General features: G+C 35.4%; 1 protein-coding gene across 9 annotated transcripts in view; it reads right to left on the reverse strand.

The window, feature by feature from the left end:
• Positions 1 to 19401, reverse strand: part of Pcdh9 (protocadherin 9) — an 873584-nt gene that overhangs the window by 705312 nt on the left and 148871 nt on the right. The window contains exon 3 of one of the 9 annotated variants that reach the window (XM_063246822.1): positions 18583 to 18667. The exons of the other annotated variants lie outside the window; for them this stretch is intronic. Within the exon in view, the coding sequence (XP_063102892.1) occupies positions 18583 to 18667 (85 nt within the window). The remainder of the gene's footprint in view (positions 1 to 18582; positions 18668 to 19401) is intronic. 9 annotated transcript variants of the gene reach the window in all.

The raw sequence follows: 19401 nt of genomic DNA on the forward strand, positions 1-19401 counted from the left end.
ATTTTATTTTTTATTCTAGATTTGTAAATGACACTTAGACCATTGAGTTGGAAATCTTATCAGTTTAGCATCAATTAATAATTTTTTATTATTCTGTTTTTATTTTGTTTACCACTAACACTTAATTGAATACTTTATGGTTCAGTGTTACTTTTCAAAATGAATCAATCTTTGTTTTTCACCCAGTTTTTGAATATTGCTTTCCTTAATTATTTTTGTACTTGTATTTGTTATGTTTCTTTATTCTTTTTACTTTTCTTTATTGTCATCTCCTCTTTTTGAGTAACATTGAAGTGTTTTATGTGTCAAAGAGAACAAAAGACATAGATTATTTAATTAAATGTAACTCATCCCAGTCAGCCCAAATATAAAGTACTTCCTAGTTTATACTAGTAAGATATCATCATCTCGGCTACAATTCCATCATTGGCCAGTGACCCATGCTATTATTCATACTACTACAATATGTCAAGAAAAAAATTCTGAGAATGTTATTATAAGACAAAGTATCCCTTTACTATGTAACTTTCATTAGCAGTTATAAAAATGTTGCCAAGATTACATTCTTGCAATTAGCTTCAGAGTGGGCTTTTAATAGATGTTACACTAAGCTTTAAGAGAGATACACTAATACTACTTTACATGAAAGAGTTCTTAAGAGATGTTGTCAGACGAACAGATAAAGACAGACTAACAAACCTTGTTCTAGCAAACACATTTTCTTCTATTCAATAAAACTAATAAACTTGGGGCTGGGGGTTTAGCTCAGCGGCATAAGCGCCTGCCTTGCAAGCAGGCAGTCGTGAGTTCGATCCCTGGTACCGATAAAAGCGAAAAAGACAAAAAAAAAAAAAAAAAAAAAAAAACAACAACAACAACAACAACAACAACAAAAAAAACCTAATAAACTTCCCATGTAAATACTTGTGCCAAAAATTATCCTTGTGCCAAAAAAGGATAATTTTTGTAAAAAAAATTTTGAAGTCAATTAACAAAGACAAATTAAGGATTAGTATTTTAGTAAGAACTGTGGCTCCACTATATTTCATGTGCCATAAGATTGAGAATCTATTTTTTTCCACTTAGTTTTTCACTGGGCTCACTCTATGAGGGAATGTTCAGTGTATATGAGTCATTTAATCTATAAATATAAAAGAGAAATAGCAGTGACTGTGATAAAAGAGGAAACCTATATCAAAAGTACCAAAAACTATGACTTCATACTGGTAACAAAAACAAAGAAAATATTAAAGAAACCCTCTGTATACTTATGAAGATGAAATAAGATCTTGTTGAAACTTGGCAAAATGAAAAGAGCCCCCCAAAAGTCTTTAGAAGTGACATATGTAAGGGTCACCTTATTTGCTTAGTTCAATTTTACAAACCCTACAAATCAGCTAATATGACAATAAGATATATTCTTTGTCACCAAAGTGATTTAGATTCCTGAAGAGACAATTTCAATATGTTCTAGCACATTTCTCAAAAGCATGTTTCATGAGGGCAACGTGCAGAGATGACTGACTGCCATGTCTGCACAGTAACTGGAGACACAGGCGGGTTGTGACACACACCTGACATAGGAAGCGGTAGCCAGGAAGGGCTGGGTGGGGGAATTGGCCCACACCAGTGATGGGCATTTGGTTACACATCTGGGCAAAACTTCTTGAAGTCAGATTTTTGGCATCCATTCTAACACCTTTTTCCAAAGGCCAAGTAGCACACAAGCTTCATGGAGATACAGTTTTAGAGTTATATGTAAGCAGCACCTGCAGAAAGGCATATGTGCCTTTTTTTTTTTTCTTCCCATAAGCCACGCCTATGTTAAAAATTTTCCATGTACTCAAGTTGTATGTTTCTAATTATAGCTTTAGCAAGAATGACATCTGCAATAGAAAAGAGTGGCATTTTCATTTTGATTTCTTATACATAAATAAATCACACAACACTTTAAAGGTTAAGTGATGCAAACTATATAGTTATGTACAAAGGACGCTCCCTCCTTCTGTTCTTTGGAAACTGACATGCAGAAGATCTCTATGAGTGTTCTGTTTTTTTCCCAACCTTGCTGTCTATCAACCTGAGTTCACAATTTCACCATGAAGTATTCTTGATAGTTTCACTGATAAATTCAGATAAGTGAATGTAATGCTATTTAGTAAAATTAAATATATTAATGGGAATGTACATTACCATTCTAAGTAAAACAAGATCTAACAGCATGCCACTAAGCTCGTGGCTTTTTAATGTATGCCTGGCTATACCAAAAGCCAAGTCTCTTGATTTTAAAAATATCTTGCATGGTAAATGGGAATGCTAATGCCAATTGGAAGGTTAACTTAAGGATATACATGGATTAATAGTTAAAGATTATTTATCCAAAGGCACATAGGATATGCTAACAGTTTATCTACTAACGAAAACACAGTATAGTTTATTAATCAGATTTCCTTGAAGAATCAATTTAGAAATATTAACACTTGAGAAAAGGTGATTGTGATACAGTCCTTCTTGAAATAACAGAAATAACTTTTTTATTGCCTATTTATGATCAGTGAACTTAAAATTGTATTATTACAAACAGAAATAGTAAAATTGACTGATTTTTAAAAGAGATCTTGACAAGCAATTTATTTCAAAAAGATTCGAACACTTGCTCATTTGGTAGTAGAACATGAGAATTCTTTGCTCATATCCTGGTGACTAGAAATTGCATGGAAACCAGTGTTTAATAGCTTGACTGGGTGTATTTTTCCCCTATCTATAAATCAATCCATCTCCCAAGTGGTTCACAAACACTGCATTTTCCAAGAAGCTACAGTAAATCTTGTATATGTGCCATAAGTGGCTCTGAAGAAAAGCCCTTGCCCATATGTTCAGGGCCTCAAGTGGCACTGTCAGGAGTGAAGGGTACAAAGCCTTGCTGCTCAAAGCAGAGCATGCTGCCTGTCTCTTCTGTTGTTTTTCATGTGGTTGTTCAGTGATTCAAGACATTTACTCCCACACGGATATATATATCTCAGCCTAGAAAGAAGCAGGCCAACAGAAGAAATCAGACTGCATAGGAAAACACAAATAGCAGTTCATGGGGAATGGAAGAACAACTAGATGCTGAATGGAGCTTTGCTAGGCCGGCCAGCTCGGAAGCTATCTGTGTCTAATTGAAACTCAGTAAAGCCTGCTCCTGCCTCACTAGGTTTCAGGCATCTTGTAAGCAGGGCTTCTGCTTTACTCCTAGATATTTCTTATCTAATGACTGACGCAGTTTTGCACAACACACAGTAGGTGTTCATAGCTCAGCCCTGGAAGCGCATCCTCTGCTGAGGGACTGCTATTGTGCTAACAGGCAAAGATGACAGCTTGAGTTGAAAATAAAACTTCTGAAAGATACTAGCATCCTGATAACACTTGAGAAAAGGTGATTCTGATACAGTCAGAGTGGAATAGGTGTGGTGTGGTGTGAACACCTTAAAGCCTTAGAAAACCAAAAATTGTGATCACCTTGGAAAGGTCAATTACTTTTTAGCTGTGAGTGTATTATACTCAGCTATTTCTAATTTAAAAATTTAAAAGGTCTATTGTGTTTAACTTTTAGCTTTCCTTAGTAAGTATTTCTTTTTTTAATGAAAGGTGACTTTTTTAGACTGTCCTCTCTGTGCCTACTAAAACATATGCATAAGTGAAAAACCAAAAATATATGAACAACACGGAATTAATTGGTTCATAAGCCCAATATACTCCTTCAAAAAGATTTTTAAACACATCAGTTTTATGGTCCTGATTATTTAATAGAATTGTGTTTTTGAACCACGTTGCTAAGAGTAGGAAACTATACATTTTTTTTTTTAAATCAACTGCTACATTGTTTCATCCTTAGATATCTATCATAAATAGGGACAAACGTACTTCAAGCGTTACAGAAACACAGTCAGGTTTTCCTGGTAATGAACAGTTTCTCAAGGGACATATTATTTTAGTCATCTCCTTACTGTTGGTGGAGCATAAGCCCAGATGATGTAGGCATATATATCAAGAGCATATTAACACCATTTGCAGAAATCTGTGGTGCCTGAGAATGACTATAAAGGAACCATGTGCTTCTAAGTAAAACACTAGCACTTAGTGATAGTTTGCCAAGTATCCACATCTCTATTTCAAGGTTAACTTTAAAACAAAATACATATTTACTGTTCCAGTTGAAGAAATAACTGCCAATTTGAGAAATTCTGGTACAGTAGCATTTTAAAAAATTTAAACTGAGTCTGTGGGCAAATGATATATTCAGAGAATGCTCAAAATGTGTAAACATAAATACTTTTTTCTACTATGTTCTGAAGAACTTCAAGCAGCTAAAAATTCTACAGATAGACAACAAGACAAGACATCCAACAGTTAGTGTTTGTTCTGCTTCTTGCCTTCAGAGGACAATGACTTCAGAGTGAACAATTGTATATTCAGTGGGAATCACAGGGAATGAAAATGTTATTTAGTTGACCTTAAATGTTTACCACAAAATTTCCTTCAGTTTATTCTGAATTTCAAGCTTATACTAAGTCGAGTGCACAGTGTGGCATAAAATAATGAAATACCTTAGTTTTAAAAATGAAAACATTTTGTTTTCTTCATTATGGTATGGCTCTTCGCAGATGAATTTCACATCCTAATCCTGGTTGCAAGAAATAGAGCATGATCTGATAACATTTATTCTAAAGTATTTCTTGAGAATATCTGAGCGGTTTTTTGATCTTTCTAATCTTTTTGGTTTCTCCACATAGTTCTTAGCAGACAGGAAATGAAACTTCAACTCTACCAAAATAAAAATGGGTGATTCCTACATATTGGTACTTTATGCTTACAAAGATTCCACAGTTCTAAGAAGGACTCTCTTTCAGTGTGATTGCTAGTAGACATTTATGAGAATCACTAATAATAATGTACTCGCCAAGCTAATGAAAATTAAAGTTAAAGGCAGTGGTGTAAGCATCTCTCTTGCAAGCACAAGGTTATGAGTTTGATCCCTGGTACTAAAAACAAAAACAAAAAAAAGAAAGAAATTTAAAGTTATTCCAAATTGAATAAAAGAAGAGCTCATTGTATAATAAAGTTATCACAAGTTTATTCATCTATAAGCAGTAGATACAACTACTGTTATTGTACAAAGCATCTCTAAAACATGCTGTCATTTGGATCAAGCTTAATGGCAGCTTAGGATAGCTACTTTAATGATTGGAACAGTGACTCTGTCTAGTGTAAGATACAAAACTAATGAAAGTGGCAAGTTGTGTTCTTGAAGCCAGCAAATTCCCTGCTCTAAAATCATGTCTGTCTGACAAGCAGGAGAGTATGTCTCACAGCAGAGCCTGGTACATTTATATTCCTATAATTTCCATATTTCATTTTGTTTCTTTTTCCCTAGATATAAAACAACAAGTATTGATTCGATATCACCCTGCTGTCTATTTTAATTGAAATCTTCAGCATATACAAACATGTCAAGATTTAGTAATAAAATATACAGCTAAAAGCTCAACAAGCAATAGATATAGATCTTTAGGGGATTAGAAATGCTATTTCTGCACTTGGGTTTTGAGTTGGATTAATGTCTATACATGAAAATGCAGTAACATTAGAAGTCAGACTATGCTCAGAGATTGTTTAAACATAACCATAAATACAACTCCCTCCAAAATATTTTTTAGAATAACAAAGTACAGTATTTGGGTTAAGCTATTTTATCTTCAAAATATGCTTGTCAAATAAAAAAGCACGTTAGTAAAGTGACAGGCAGCTTTAAGCTAGTGCTGTGATGTGGATGTAATTTATCCCCCTGGAGCTCATGTGTTGGTAGCTTCATTCCCAGTGTGGTGATGTTAAAGTGTGTTAGGATCTTCATGAAGTGAGCCCTGTTAGGAGGTCATTAGGTTATGTAATCAAGTGGGGAAGGGTGGCTTTTAATGTCATTAGGGTGCTTTTTAAGGGGACTTGACTGGATTATGTGAGAGTATTACAACAAAAACTAACGATTGGCCTTCCCTTGTTCTCTGGCTTCCAGTTTCCACGTAGTGTTTATGTTTCATGTCACTCTGGGGGATCTTCATCAAAACTGAATTAATGGACCCATTCACTTTGGATTTCTAGACTCCAAACCTGTGACATAGGTACTGCATACTGGTTTTTATTGTTGTTTGTTTTCATAAATTACCCATACTTGTTTATTTTTTCATAGCAATATAAAAGAGACTTTAAATTGAAAAGCTTGAAGTATCCCTTACTAATGAGCATGTGTTGGAATAGGGAGGAGCGCAAGCTAGAAAACGTCTAAATACTTGAAGTACAATAAAGACATGATTCTGTGGAGGAATCAGGACACGTGGACACAGCAGAACAAGTCTCAGATAGAAATCAGGATCCTACTCAAAATTGACCTATAGACCCATAAACCTATATGTCTATAGACTCATATGACCATGATGAAGAACTATATTCCTATAGACCATGATGAAGAACTTGATTGCATTGTGTTTATAACCTAGAGTTTTGTAGAGGCAGAAATTAAAGAATGATAGACAAGTATATTTGGTAGAAAAAAAATCATTTTTTCAAAGTACCCAGCCTCATGTACATTGGGATAGCAAGGGAAATGAATAGGAAATTCTCATTGATTCTTTCATTATCTTTGCAACACTGTTTTTTGAGAAGATGGGTCAATTGGTCTGCCACAAAGATCTGTGACTTTTACCCTAAGGTTTAAGAAGAATTGAAGTAATATGAAAGGGTAAAAACAACATAAGAATTATAAGCAAAGGTGAAAATGCTGAATAAAAAAAAATTAAAAGCTTAAAGAAAATTGATCATTCTTTCAAAACTGGCAGACAAAAAAAAAAAAAAAGCAAAACCAAAAAGAGTTATCTTTCAGTTTTTTTCTCTTCTTTAAACATTAAATGTTCCTATTATTTGCTAAGTCACATATTTCATAGATGTGATGAATAGATTACACAAGAAAACTAATTGGAAAGTTGAAAATTTTTTGTTTGGAAACACTCAGATAATAAATGTTAAAATACACGGTGTGTTAAGGTACACCAGGAAAAGTTTAAATTATAAAATATTACTATAACTTAGCCCAGCAAGGAAGAAAGACACAGAAAAATTAAATGGCATACAAAAAGCCACTCAACTAAGAAAGATATGGTGGGAGTGAAAACTAACCTTCCAAAATAATGATTTGAGTGTTGTTATGTACTGGGAGATAGCAATAAACTAAAAAGATACTGAAAGCAAGTACAGTCAAGAGCTCAGGCATGGTGGTCAATGCGGATACCCTAGGAGAATGACATTGAGGTGAGAGTACAATTTAGTCTTTTACAAAGGGGTGATTTCAGGCAGGGGAAATGCATGCCCTTAGGCGAGGAGAAAAATGAGAGGTTAATGAGCTCCAAGAATTTAGAAAAGAGAGGTCTGCAGGGGTCAGCTCTCAGATCACCTTGTGAGACTGGTTAAGGTTTTAGGAGGTTATCTGAAGGGTAACTGAAAATCCATGCAGAGTTTTACACAAAGGATCACATTTACATTATGAAAGATCGCTCCAGCAGCAGCCTTTACCAAAACAAAATATAAAACCATACATTAAATCAGAGTACACTCACCTAGCCAGGCAGGAAGAATGGGATTGGTAGAAGTTTGTGTACATTTGCTGGAGGAGGAGGGGATGAATGTGGAGAAGAGAAACTGAGGTACTTAAATAAATTGTATGCAAATTTATGTAAATATCAATTTGTTATCATCTAAGCATTGGGCACAAATAACTAAGCTTTGTAAATTCTTGATGGTGTAAGTAGAGAGTGGGAGATCAGAAGAGAGTTGGAGGTTTCTGGTTTGAGGATGTGATTCCAGCTAAGACAAACCCTTTTGCAGAGCAGTGGACTGTCCTGCTTTAGACTGGATTAATGAGCTATACTGCAGATGTCTCTGTGGGCAGCCCGTATGACCATAATGACAAACTTTCTATCAGAGCTTGGAAAAGGGTCAGTGGTGTAGAGATGTGCCCCACTCGCTGCAAAACGGAACAAAACAAAACATAACAACTGTGCAGTTACGCACTACGTAGTAGCTTGTGGCAGAGAAAACATTGCAAGGAGAAAAACCACGGCAGGGAAAATAAAGATCATTTAAGTACAATTTATATTAGTTACAATTTGTAAGAGAAAGGAAAAGAAGAATTTCTATCTGGGTTACCCTATCCAATTTGTAAAAAGTAGAAAGAGGAGTTTTTGCCCATGCTTTGTGCAAAAATGTGTGCCAAGTAAGTGCCATACATATGTCTACAACTTTACTTCTGCTGCATCCTCCAGGAAACTCGGAATTCAAAGGAGCAGCATAAGGATGGGGAAACCACAAATAGCACAGCGGAAACAGGACTTAGGACAGAAAACAGCAAATGTATCAGAATGAAGAGAGAAGGGTATGGCAGTCTTCAGTGGGAAATATCATTTAACAGCATAGAAAAACCATAAAGCATATTAAAACTGTGTTGTTTTTCTCTTATTACTGTGACAAAACACCTGACACCCAAATTAAGAAAAGGAAGTTTTATTCTAGATTCAGTCATCTCTGAAAAGCACCACCCACATAACTTCATGAGACTTTGGGAGGACATCCAGACACAAGCCATACCAAAGAGGGACAGAGACTAAAACACAAGTAGAAGATATAAGAATTTACTCTAATGTCAGAGAGGAACAGGCACATGTGCACACATACACACCCACCCACACACATACACACACACACACACACACACACACACACAAAGAGAGAGAGAGAGAGAGAGAGAGAGAGAGAGAGAGAGAGAGAGAGAGAGAAAGAGTGAGAATATCTTTATTTTCCAGATCATAAAGTATCTCAAAGAAGTTATCTTTACATTGCATTTTTCTTCTTCCATTTTTTGTATCAAAACAACAAAAACAATCTTTGGGTATTACTGATTGAATAGTTTATACTATGTGTATTAGACATTTCAGCCAAAAGATTTACATTGCATATCTTGATGATGCAGATGATGGTATTTATTATTCTGATATTTATTCACGCCTATATTTGAAACAAAGTTCATGATTATTCGAATAACTAAACCACTACACTTTAACATTGGTTTATTAGAACTTACCCTTATGCCAATCATTACTCTAAACAATGTAAAATTATTAACTCACTGAATACACATCTAAACTATGTGCTACATATGATTATTGTGTGAATATAATCTTCTAATTCTAAAAGATTTTCAAATTATGGAACTTCTAAAGAATTATTAATGACAGAGAACACTTCTGATTTTCCATCATGCATACATCTTGGGGAAAAAAGAAAGAAAACTAGCTGTAGAAGACATACTGTTAAATAAAAGAGGAAAAAAAGAGAAGAAAAAATACTGAAGTTGAATGTTCTTTTGACCATATTTTTGTGATTACCAAAATCCTCAAAATATATATAATAGTTTACATTACCTGAAAATACGCATTTTGTTAGAATAATAATTCATATAAAAGCTACCATTTTGATGTTGTACTATTTTTATTTTGATACATTTTAATTTGAAATTAAAAGCATAATATATATTCGGAGAGAGACAGAGACAGAAACAGAGTTAGAGGGAGAGATAGAGAAAAAGGGAGATAAAAATATTTGCTTACTGTAACTTGAAATATGTGAGCTTTTGCACATAATATTTTAAAAGCATTTTGATGTTTATTATAGATTCTCCTGAACGCTCTGCTTCTGTCTGAAAATAATCTATTTAAAAGCTTTAAAGGACAAAACTAGTAATTTCAAAAGCCAAATAAATTATTATTGGTAAAATTTTAGTGTTGTTTAAACATTTTCTAATGTACTTATCATGGATACACAATTGTTGTTTTTTTTTTTTTAACAGAGTTACTGTGTTATCATTCAACACCTCAGAAAAGAAAAAAATTGCAATGTTTTAATGTCTTTAAGAAACTTGTTATAATCAAAGCAGCTTAAAAGATTAAAAGTAGAAATAACAAGACCAAATTCATTCTGAGAAAAGCCACAATCTTTAATCAGGTATGTTTATGTCTTTGCATCTGTCATAATATCCAGCACTCTAATTTGTATTCAGTAAATACTCAGAGATACATATTGGAGTGGGTAAGCGGTGAATGTGTTTGCTGGAGCAACCATAAAACAAGCAAATCTCTATTTACCATACGGATAAGAAACATATGACTCTAAAAGTATCCTGAGGGGTTGAATTTTTGCTAAAACCTTTTAAAATAGGACCATTTACGAAACTCCATTTTCTTGTGGAGAATAATATCTCATTGCTGTGGTGGATAATATCTCATTGCTGCTTATGCTTACCCCTATGTTGTCATCTGGAATATCTCCCAGAGCCCCACGTGTAAAGGGCTGCTGGGAGACAGGAGGACTTTAGAAATGGCCCTTTGTGTGGGAACTGAGTTCCCTCACTTGTGCCCTCAGACACACAGTGGGACCTTACTCCTTTCTCTTGATGGCTCTTTTGATGCTGTCATGAGGCCAGTGGATCTGCTGTGTTCTGCTCCATCCTGTGTATTGCTTTACCCCAGCCCAAAGTGCTGAGAACCAACCCAGTACGAACTATAACCTCCAAAACTGAAAGAAAAACAAAACAAAACAAAAACACTGTTTCCTCTTCTTGAATCCACTTTCTCTGTTATTTTCTTACAATAAAAGAAAGCTGACCATTTTGACTCTCCTCCCTTTTAAGGAAAACACTACATTTACTTAAAATTATTCTTCACTGTATGAGGTTTTTGGTATATTATGAAAATATTAAATACGATAATAGTAGGTACCATAGGACATATGGTAAAAAGAATCAGTAGTTCTAGTTTTTTGTTTTGTTTTGTTTTTGTCTTTTTCCTTTTTGTCGGTACCAGGGATCGAACTCACGACTGCTTGCTTGCAAGGCAGGTGCTTATGCTGCTGAGCTAAATCTCCAGCCCCAGTAGTTCTAGTTTTTAGGTATCAGCCTTTCTGAAATGTCTAGTGCAATTTTTAAAATTAAAAAAAAAAAAAAATTGATCTACCTGAAAATAGTGTGGCCACACTCCTTGGTCATCTGGTCAGCATTCACTGATGCACGGTGCTCCCTATTTTAAGGGAGACTCAAGGGGAATTTTGTATCCTCGATCACCATGAAAGGGTGAGGCCATATTCTAAGAAAAATAATGTTACTAGTATCATTAGAAACCACAAATAGACTATCTTATGACACAGCATGCATAAATACAGATTGTTAGCATAATCTTTAAAACTGAATGCTATTTTAAAATGAAAAATTGTGGAAATGTATATATTGTATGTTAGGTCTTACCAATTCTCATAAGTAATTAATATATTAAATGAGGTCACAGTTGCAATTTATTTATTTAAGAGACAAATATTTGTTTGTGTAGAAAAATAAATGACACATAAAAACACTACTGAAGGTTTAGTTAATAAAATGTGATTATATTACTGGATTCAATCCCTAATCTGTACTATTTAGCTAGATGACCAAATACTATCTGTCTGTATATAACTATGTCTATTTCTGCATCTCTGTGTTTGATTGCTGCTCCCAATAAAAGCCACAGTAAATTATTAATTCTATATACTAAAAGGACAGAGGCTCAGTATTACAGATAAAGATGTTTTCTTGATGCAAACGTGTCTTTGGGGAATCATTAAAATAAGGCTCTGAACCTCGTAATAGTTCCTTGCTCTTAGTAGGAGACAAATTTTCTGAATTCACAAGACCCAGCTATAAATCATGGCTTCATAGTAGAATGGAAACCTTAACATTAACCTCTCCTTCTGTTCTTTTCTTTCTCTGTTCAGTGAGGATAAAGGTGCCACCTTATTTATGAAATTGGGGTGTTACGACAGTTATATATAAAGAACTGCATGCGGATCCTGGTTGGTACCTGCTGTCATGAATGCTTTTGCATTCCTCATCAGCACTGTTGCTTCTCACAGATAAGAAACAGATTCATATTTTTAAAAACAGTACTGATAACACATACACAGTTTTATATACATTGTATAAGTATTTGAATGACAAAGATGAACAATCTAAATTTTAGTCTATAGCTATAGTACTACCTGTATTAGTCAAATTTTCTGTTTCTGGGACAAACTGCCCAAAATACTCAAGTTAAAGAAAGGGGGCTTTAATTATTTAACCAGGATTACAGTCTCAGAAGACAGTTATTCCATAGTTAGTGGGTTGGTTCCAAGGCGAAAGCAACATCATGGCAGAAGGGACAGGGATCGCAAAGCTGTTTAGTTCATAGCAGCTGGGAAGTAGAGTAGGCAACAGTGCACGAGAGAAAGGGTCCAGGAACAAGACACAGTGCCAAATGTCACGCATTCATGACCCAAAACACACTCACCACTGTGCTTTACTAATTCCCTAGACAAGTGGGGTGACCCTATGGCATGCATACTGCAGCGGCTGTTTACTGTCTTTGAAAAACTCTTGAAAGGTTCACAATCACTGGCCTAGGCAACCCTCATGGCAATCAATTTGACACCTCCCTAAATGATCGTACTCATTTATTCATCTTATAGGCTTACGTTCATGACTGCATAGACTTGATGAATAAGATATAAGTCATATCTGTGCATTTGATGTTTTGTCTTTTTCACATTTCTGGTTGATGACTGGCTTATTTGAAGATGAAGGGTTCTTATCTCAGGACACCAGCTATTCTGATAAGGGTCTTAACATTTGAGAATTCATGTAGCTTTAAAAAAGCTACCCATGAATTCAGATCTGTGTTCTCCAGATTGAAATCGACGATTTAAAACCTAATTTCCTTATAGTAGTGGCTGATTTGTTGGTGAACAGAGTTAATGGGGCACGGAGCAGCCAAAATCTGGTTTGTAGAATCTCAAAAGAGGTTCTAAAACTGATTTTGCACTCACAGAGAAGTGTGACCTTTACTAAGGTGCCTAGCGAGCTAACTAGTATGACTACTTACAAATAACCAAATATATGGGGAAAAAAAAATTCTGTCTCTGATTTCCAACAATTCAATATCATCAATAGAACAAGCTTTATGCAGGTATAGGAGACAGAGTATGACTTCAGGAATAAAATAGTAGCTGTAGTACTAACATCAGTTAGCAAAAACCAATGCAATGAATATTATGTATATTTTTTCACATAACACTTCAGATGCTCTCTAATGTTTTTATCACTAGGTTCTTTGTATATATAAAAAACCAGAGATCAGCAAGCTTAAATATCTTGTACAATGTCTTGCAAGAATATCATTGAGGCAACGATTATTTGAGGATTTGCCATTACTTTAAAGTGGCATATACTTTCTAATATAGCCACATATGCTGTATCTCATTATGTTATCTTCCTTCATCAGTGAAGAAATGGAAAATGCCAACAGTATTGACCTGACAGTCAGTACAAGGTGTTCATAAAAGTTTCCTTCCCACTTTGATCATAGGTGGGCCATTACTGGTCTTCACCAATTGCTTGTTATATGAATAGATTTCTCTTACTTTGCTTAACAAACAGTATGAGTGACAAATATTACCACCTAAATTCTACACATTGTCACATTATCTAACTCAATATATAATAGTGGGAGTATATTAAAAATATTATCTGTAGATGATGGATTTCAATGTGTTAGAATTTAGCTAAACGTGTTTTCACTACATAGTTAAACAAACAAAAAGAAAAAAAAAAACATAGAAACAACAAATTACTGGTCAAAAGATTTAACTCACTGACTGAGCACCTGCCTGGCAAACATGAGTTCCTGAGTTCGATTTTTGGTGGGGAAAAAATTGCTAATCTTTTAAATGAATAATTTCAAATAAAAGTATAAGATATTTTCTCTTCCCTTAAAATTATATTTCAGATCATACTGTGCTATGTCAATACATGGTACCAACTGATAAGTTTTTAATCACAGCTATACCAGGCTACGTTTGGCAGGTATCTATCTGTTCAGTAATTATAAAGTGATCCCAAATGCCCACTTTTCTTTTTCATATTACCTGCCTACAAATTTATGTTCCTGATCATAGAATTATTTGGGATCTAAAAAGATCGGGTCAATGTTTAGCCTACTATTTTTACCACTCATAACAGCATATTTGTTGAATGAATGAGTAAATAAACAACAGAACTGCAAAGGGAAGCACAGTGGTTTTATAATTAATCTTTTTCTTAGATTAACAGCAACTTTTTAACCACTGGAAACTGATCTAGGGAAAGGACTATGAAGAGAAATCGCAGCATGACAATTCTTGGAAACAACAAATGTTGAACAAACAGGTCACGTATCAGCACCACAGTTGGCTATGAGAAATAAAATGTGCTTAAACTTGACCTACTAAGTATTTTCTATGTCTCAGAGATTTTCATTCATTCTTAGCATTAAATTAAGCTTACTCTTTGATAACCCTTCTGTAATTGTTTGTAAATTGTGCAAAAGAAACTAATTCAAGAAGAATAACATTACTTTGAGAAAAATACATTGAGAAAAATTACATAAGACCAAATGGTGAAGTGTGAATTGAGAAAGAGCCATGTTTGAATGATGTTTCTACAAGTGATTACCAATTTGACTCTTGCTCAATTATCCAATGAGTTAGAAATTAGTTTTTTTTTTTTCCTCTAAAAATAAAGATGACACTTAAGTTTTTGTATAGTACAATCACCAAAAAATGGTCGGTCACTATTACCCAGCACTTAATAAAACCAGCAACACCACTGTGGTGTTTCCTTTTCTAGCCTGTTTTGTGTTGTCTACATTTTTAGGTTGCTGTTGTTTTTCTGACTCAGTTGTTTTTTAGTTATTTTGCTAAATAACTATATGGTGAACTTATGTAATTACAAATTTATAAATTACAAATTGATTTTTTCTTATGCTTTTATTATATATTCAATTTAATTGCTAAAACATTAGCTTTTGAAAATTCACCAGAAAATATTATGTCTAAAACTTTAAATTTTATATTACCTGATATTTTCTCTTTTTATTGAAATGTGTTGTAAAAGATTGTTTTCTAGGCTATGGGAAAGGGAATTTTTATGATTTTAGAAATTGTGTGTCTCACTATGTAATCAAGTTTGCTTGTGCAGTGCACACATGTCTGGGTATCTATATGTACACATACACACTCACATCAAAACCATAAATCATCAAAAAAAAAAAATTTCAGGTATTTAAATGAGAGCCACAAACCCAGTATCTGAGCGTCACTGCTAGCTATGATTGAACACTCCTTATCTTTCTACACTGACCTGAGGTTCTTTTGTGCCAACTATACAAGTTTCAGCTGTGAATTTAAACCCAATCTCATTTGAAGTTTCCATTATACTCAGCACGATCCTCATTTTTCACTGCTTTGCCCTCGTCAAGGCCATGGTCCAGTCCAGAGCACTGCCACTGATACATCGGGAGCTGCAACTGCACTTGTAACTAAAGCATACTTTCCTCCCATCGCACAAGTTTGCTGTAAATGACAGCAAACAGAGCTGCGTGCTTTGAAGAACATGCCTAACCAGAGGACAATGGCAGCATGCCTATGAGCCATGTTAAATAGAAATGCTGTAGGGCTGGCTCACCTCTGCCCTGCAAACAGTAACCAATAATTGTATTAATAGTTCTCTGTACATTCGCATACCCTTGAAAAGGGCTTTTAGCTGGAGATGAAGGTACACGGGAGCCAGAGAAACCCACATCCTGAAGCTAACTGGACACAGCTAAACTGCAAATCTATGTTAACTCTCTGATCACTGTCAACACGTGTAATCTACTTGTTTTTGTGTAGATTTTTTTAAAGTGCCTTTCAACATTTCTTTAGTCAAAATTTATTAAGGGGAATTTGCTAGATAACCATATCGTAAATGAGGGAATTGCATCTACACTTACATTCTTGCTGTGTCCTTCTCCCTCTCCTTAGACAACTGTTGTCCACGGAATCTGAACTCTTGCAAGCTCACTAAAAAACCCTGAACCAAAATTCTGTCATAGTTCTGCTCTCTCTTTCCTGTTCTTTTCACCTTTACCTGAAGTAGACTTTTGTCCTACTACCTAAACTCTCCCGTTCACTCCTGTAACATATGTTCACTGCCTGCTGGGTAGCATTGTCCTGTGTGCCATATTCTCCTGGGGAGAGACAGGAAAAATGTCACGAAAAGCAAAATTTACTGCCAAGTAATTCTGAGAGTTAGGAAGAATACCACCAGAGGGTATGGAACACAGCGCGCTGTGGAGAGTGGTCACACATGAGGCAGTCAAATCAGGCCTGATGTCTAAGCAGAGACCCCAAATATACAAGAAGGAGTATAGAGCAGAGCTACTTGAGAGAGAGCCCAGGAAAATGATTCTAAACATAGGAATCTTTCAAGACGTAAGTGAATTTTCCAAATATTTGCCTTTTCAAACAATAATAGAAACCTTAATAGAGGATATTTCTAAATGAGTGGTACATTTATTTTTATTGTTGCATTGATTTTTCTAATGCACACTGTTTTCAACTTTAAAGGGATTTTCATCAAAGCTTCTCAGTGTTCCTCCCTGGCACAGAGCATTCATAATACTAACATTTTGCACCTTTGTATTGATATCTATTGTTTTTCTTTGTTTTTCTTCTGTGATGAGAGCCCACTACCTTCACTGTATACTCACAAAGCATAGCACTGTTTGTAAAAGGACAAATATCATTTTCTGAGTACAAGCTGTGAGGAGAGAGTGTGGCCCTCAAGTCAGAGACCTGGGTGAATTCCACTGGTGGTATTCATCATCTCTGTGACTCTAGGCAGCTTGCTTGTATCACTTGACTTTCTCTGTGGTTAAGTCATAAAAGGAGGTAACCGTCTCAACAGATTGCTGGAAAGATTTCATGAGGTCAGTTACACGAAGTGTGTGAGGCCTGCTTGGCATTCCGCAGGGGCAAAGGAGAACATTCATCCATGGTTAGCATTTCCTCTTCTTCATTCCATAACATTTTTATAGCAGTGCTGCTCTAAAGAGGTGTTACTACTCCCATTTCATTTCCCAGGAGGAAATGAAAATTGTGAAAATTTAGGTTATTTCTTCAGATAATCACATCATAAAGGAAAGGAGCCAAACTTCAAATCTAGGAACTTAAAACCATACACATTTATCATTTTTGTTTCTTTTTTGAAATTTGCTGTGTCATAACACTTTTCAGATAGTTTCCATTCTTTTCTCACCTGTCTGTCATAACTAAAACTCCCTAATACCTAGATATGGTTTTTGCTTTTTTTTTAAAGAGATTCTGTTGTCAGTTCCTTTATTTCCATTCTCACTGCTAACATTACAATTCTGATAATTATCACTGTAACAGAAACATGATGGCACTTAAATCAGTCCTTTAGTTTCTGTTTCCTCTTCTCTCCCTAAATTATTATCCATGAATCACTGTGAAATCAACACTCACAGGCTTAAACCAAATAGAACGACAAAAGTAATATATTCCTTTTAGAATTCCTCCTAGAACTGAGTACATTTAAGTACCACATAGCAATGCTTTGGCAAAGAGTGGCCCGCGTGTCTGAGAACAGTTCCATAAAATTGTACAAGAGCTGAGATATTCTTGTCAACTAGAGAAGTTCTAGTCCTCCTAACAACACAGCACAATGCATACTCACGTGTTTGTGATGATGCTGTTATAAGGAAACATAGTATGAACAAATATGTGGCAATGTAACCATATAATGCATAATATTTGATAATGATAATAAAGGACTGTTATTGGTGTTTGAATTTGCTATACTCTAGTTTTTTAATCGTTATTCTGAGCATATTCCTCTCACTTAAAAAATAATGCTAAATTTAAACTAGATTCAAGGAAAACCTACAGGAGAAATTCCAGAAGAAGACATAATTATCATAGGAAATGACAAAGGTACAAGAGAATGACATTGACAATTTGATGCAGGTATAATATAGGCTACTGTGTATGTATTTGTATCACAATTTCATCCAAAATCTTTAAAAAGCAAAAACATAAAAATGGAAAATACAAAATAAAGATATAAGAAGATGTATTTTCATAATTTGTACAATGAGTTTGGGCTCTAAATTAAGTGTTAAAATTAGGTAAAAAAAATTATGAAGTAGCTGAGCATGCTGGTACATGTCTGTAATCCCACCCACCAATCAGGAGGCAGAGGCAGGAGGGTCACTGTGAATTTGAGGCCAGCCTGGGGTACATAGTGAGTTCAAGGTCAGCCTAAAGTACACAGTGACACCCTGTTTCAAAATCAAACACAGAGTGAGTCCACACTCTGTGCCCCTCCATTACATCCTGGGGGGCGGCCCCATTGGAAGAAGGGAATCCACGTTCTAGGCCATGATGGGGCTGGCTGGAAGACAATGAGTTTGCAATTTGGGCCTCCTCCATTGCACCCTCCTCCATTGCACCCTCCTCCATTGCACCCTCCTCCATTGCACCCTCCTCCATTGCACCCTCCTCCATTGCACCCTGGAGGCAACAGCCCAGCCCAGAGGCCCACAGATGTCCACATACCTCTGAGGGTGAAGTAATCGGTGAGGCCAATAAGTGGAAGTGCCTGAGACAGCAGTGAGGGGCAGCAGTCCCACCCTGGAAAACTCTACAAACAAAAGACCATTGTAAGCCCCACATCCAGAGACCTAAATTGGCGCCATACTCAGCACATCTCTGGGATGTAACATAGACATTATTATAGAACAATAAGCACCAGAAGACGCAGGTTCTTGGCTAGTTATAAAGAACCAACTATATATGGAGGACATTCCTGAGCCAAGAACATCTCCTTTCCTCCTTGAGAGGGGCCTCTATGCTCATGGTAGAACATCAACCAAGAAGACAAAATAAAAGCAAAAAGGCGCCCCAGACCCCCAGCCCCCTCCCCGCAGGAGAGGCCTGGAACTCAATGAGATGGATAAAGTTAGAAGTCAAACCCTGGAACTTCCTGAAATGATAATGACAGAAGTGAAAAAAGAAGTGGAAAACGCTATACAGGGATAATGACCTCTCAGGTACAAAAAGAAAGGATGCTCAAAATCAAAAATATTAGATAAGCTTAGAAAAACATGGAGAGAAAAAATGGCCAACATAGGAGAGAAACGGAATCCATGAAACAGATACAAAAAGAGTTTCATGAGATTAAAATCTCCAGTGAAAGTATATGCAACATACTAGAAAGAATAGAATTTCAGGTCTTGAAGACAGAATTGCAGCTAGTGATCATGAAAAGAAGTATATCCTAAAAATAGCAAAAGACCATGAGAAATCGATCCAATAGCTACAAAATGAAGCAAAAAGGAATAACATAATATTGATTGGGGTCAATGAGAAAGCTGG

Source organism: Cavia porcellus, unplaced genomic scaffold, assembly GCF_034190915.1.
Source record: "Cavia porcellus strain 051 isolate PalLab524CR breed Dunkin Hartley unplaced genomic scaffold, mCavPor4.1 scaffold_4, whole genome shotgun sequence".
In the NCBI taxonomy this organism is placed as follows: Eukaryota; Metazoa; Chordata; class Mammalia; order Rodentia; family Caviidae; genus Cavia; species Cavia porcellus.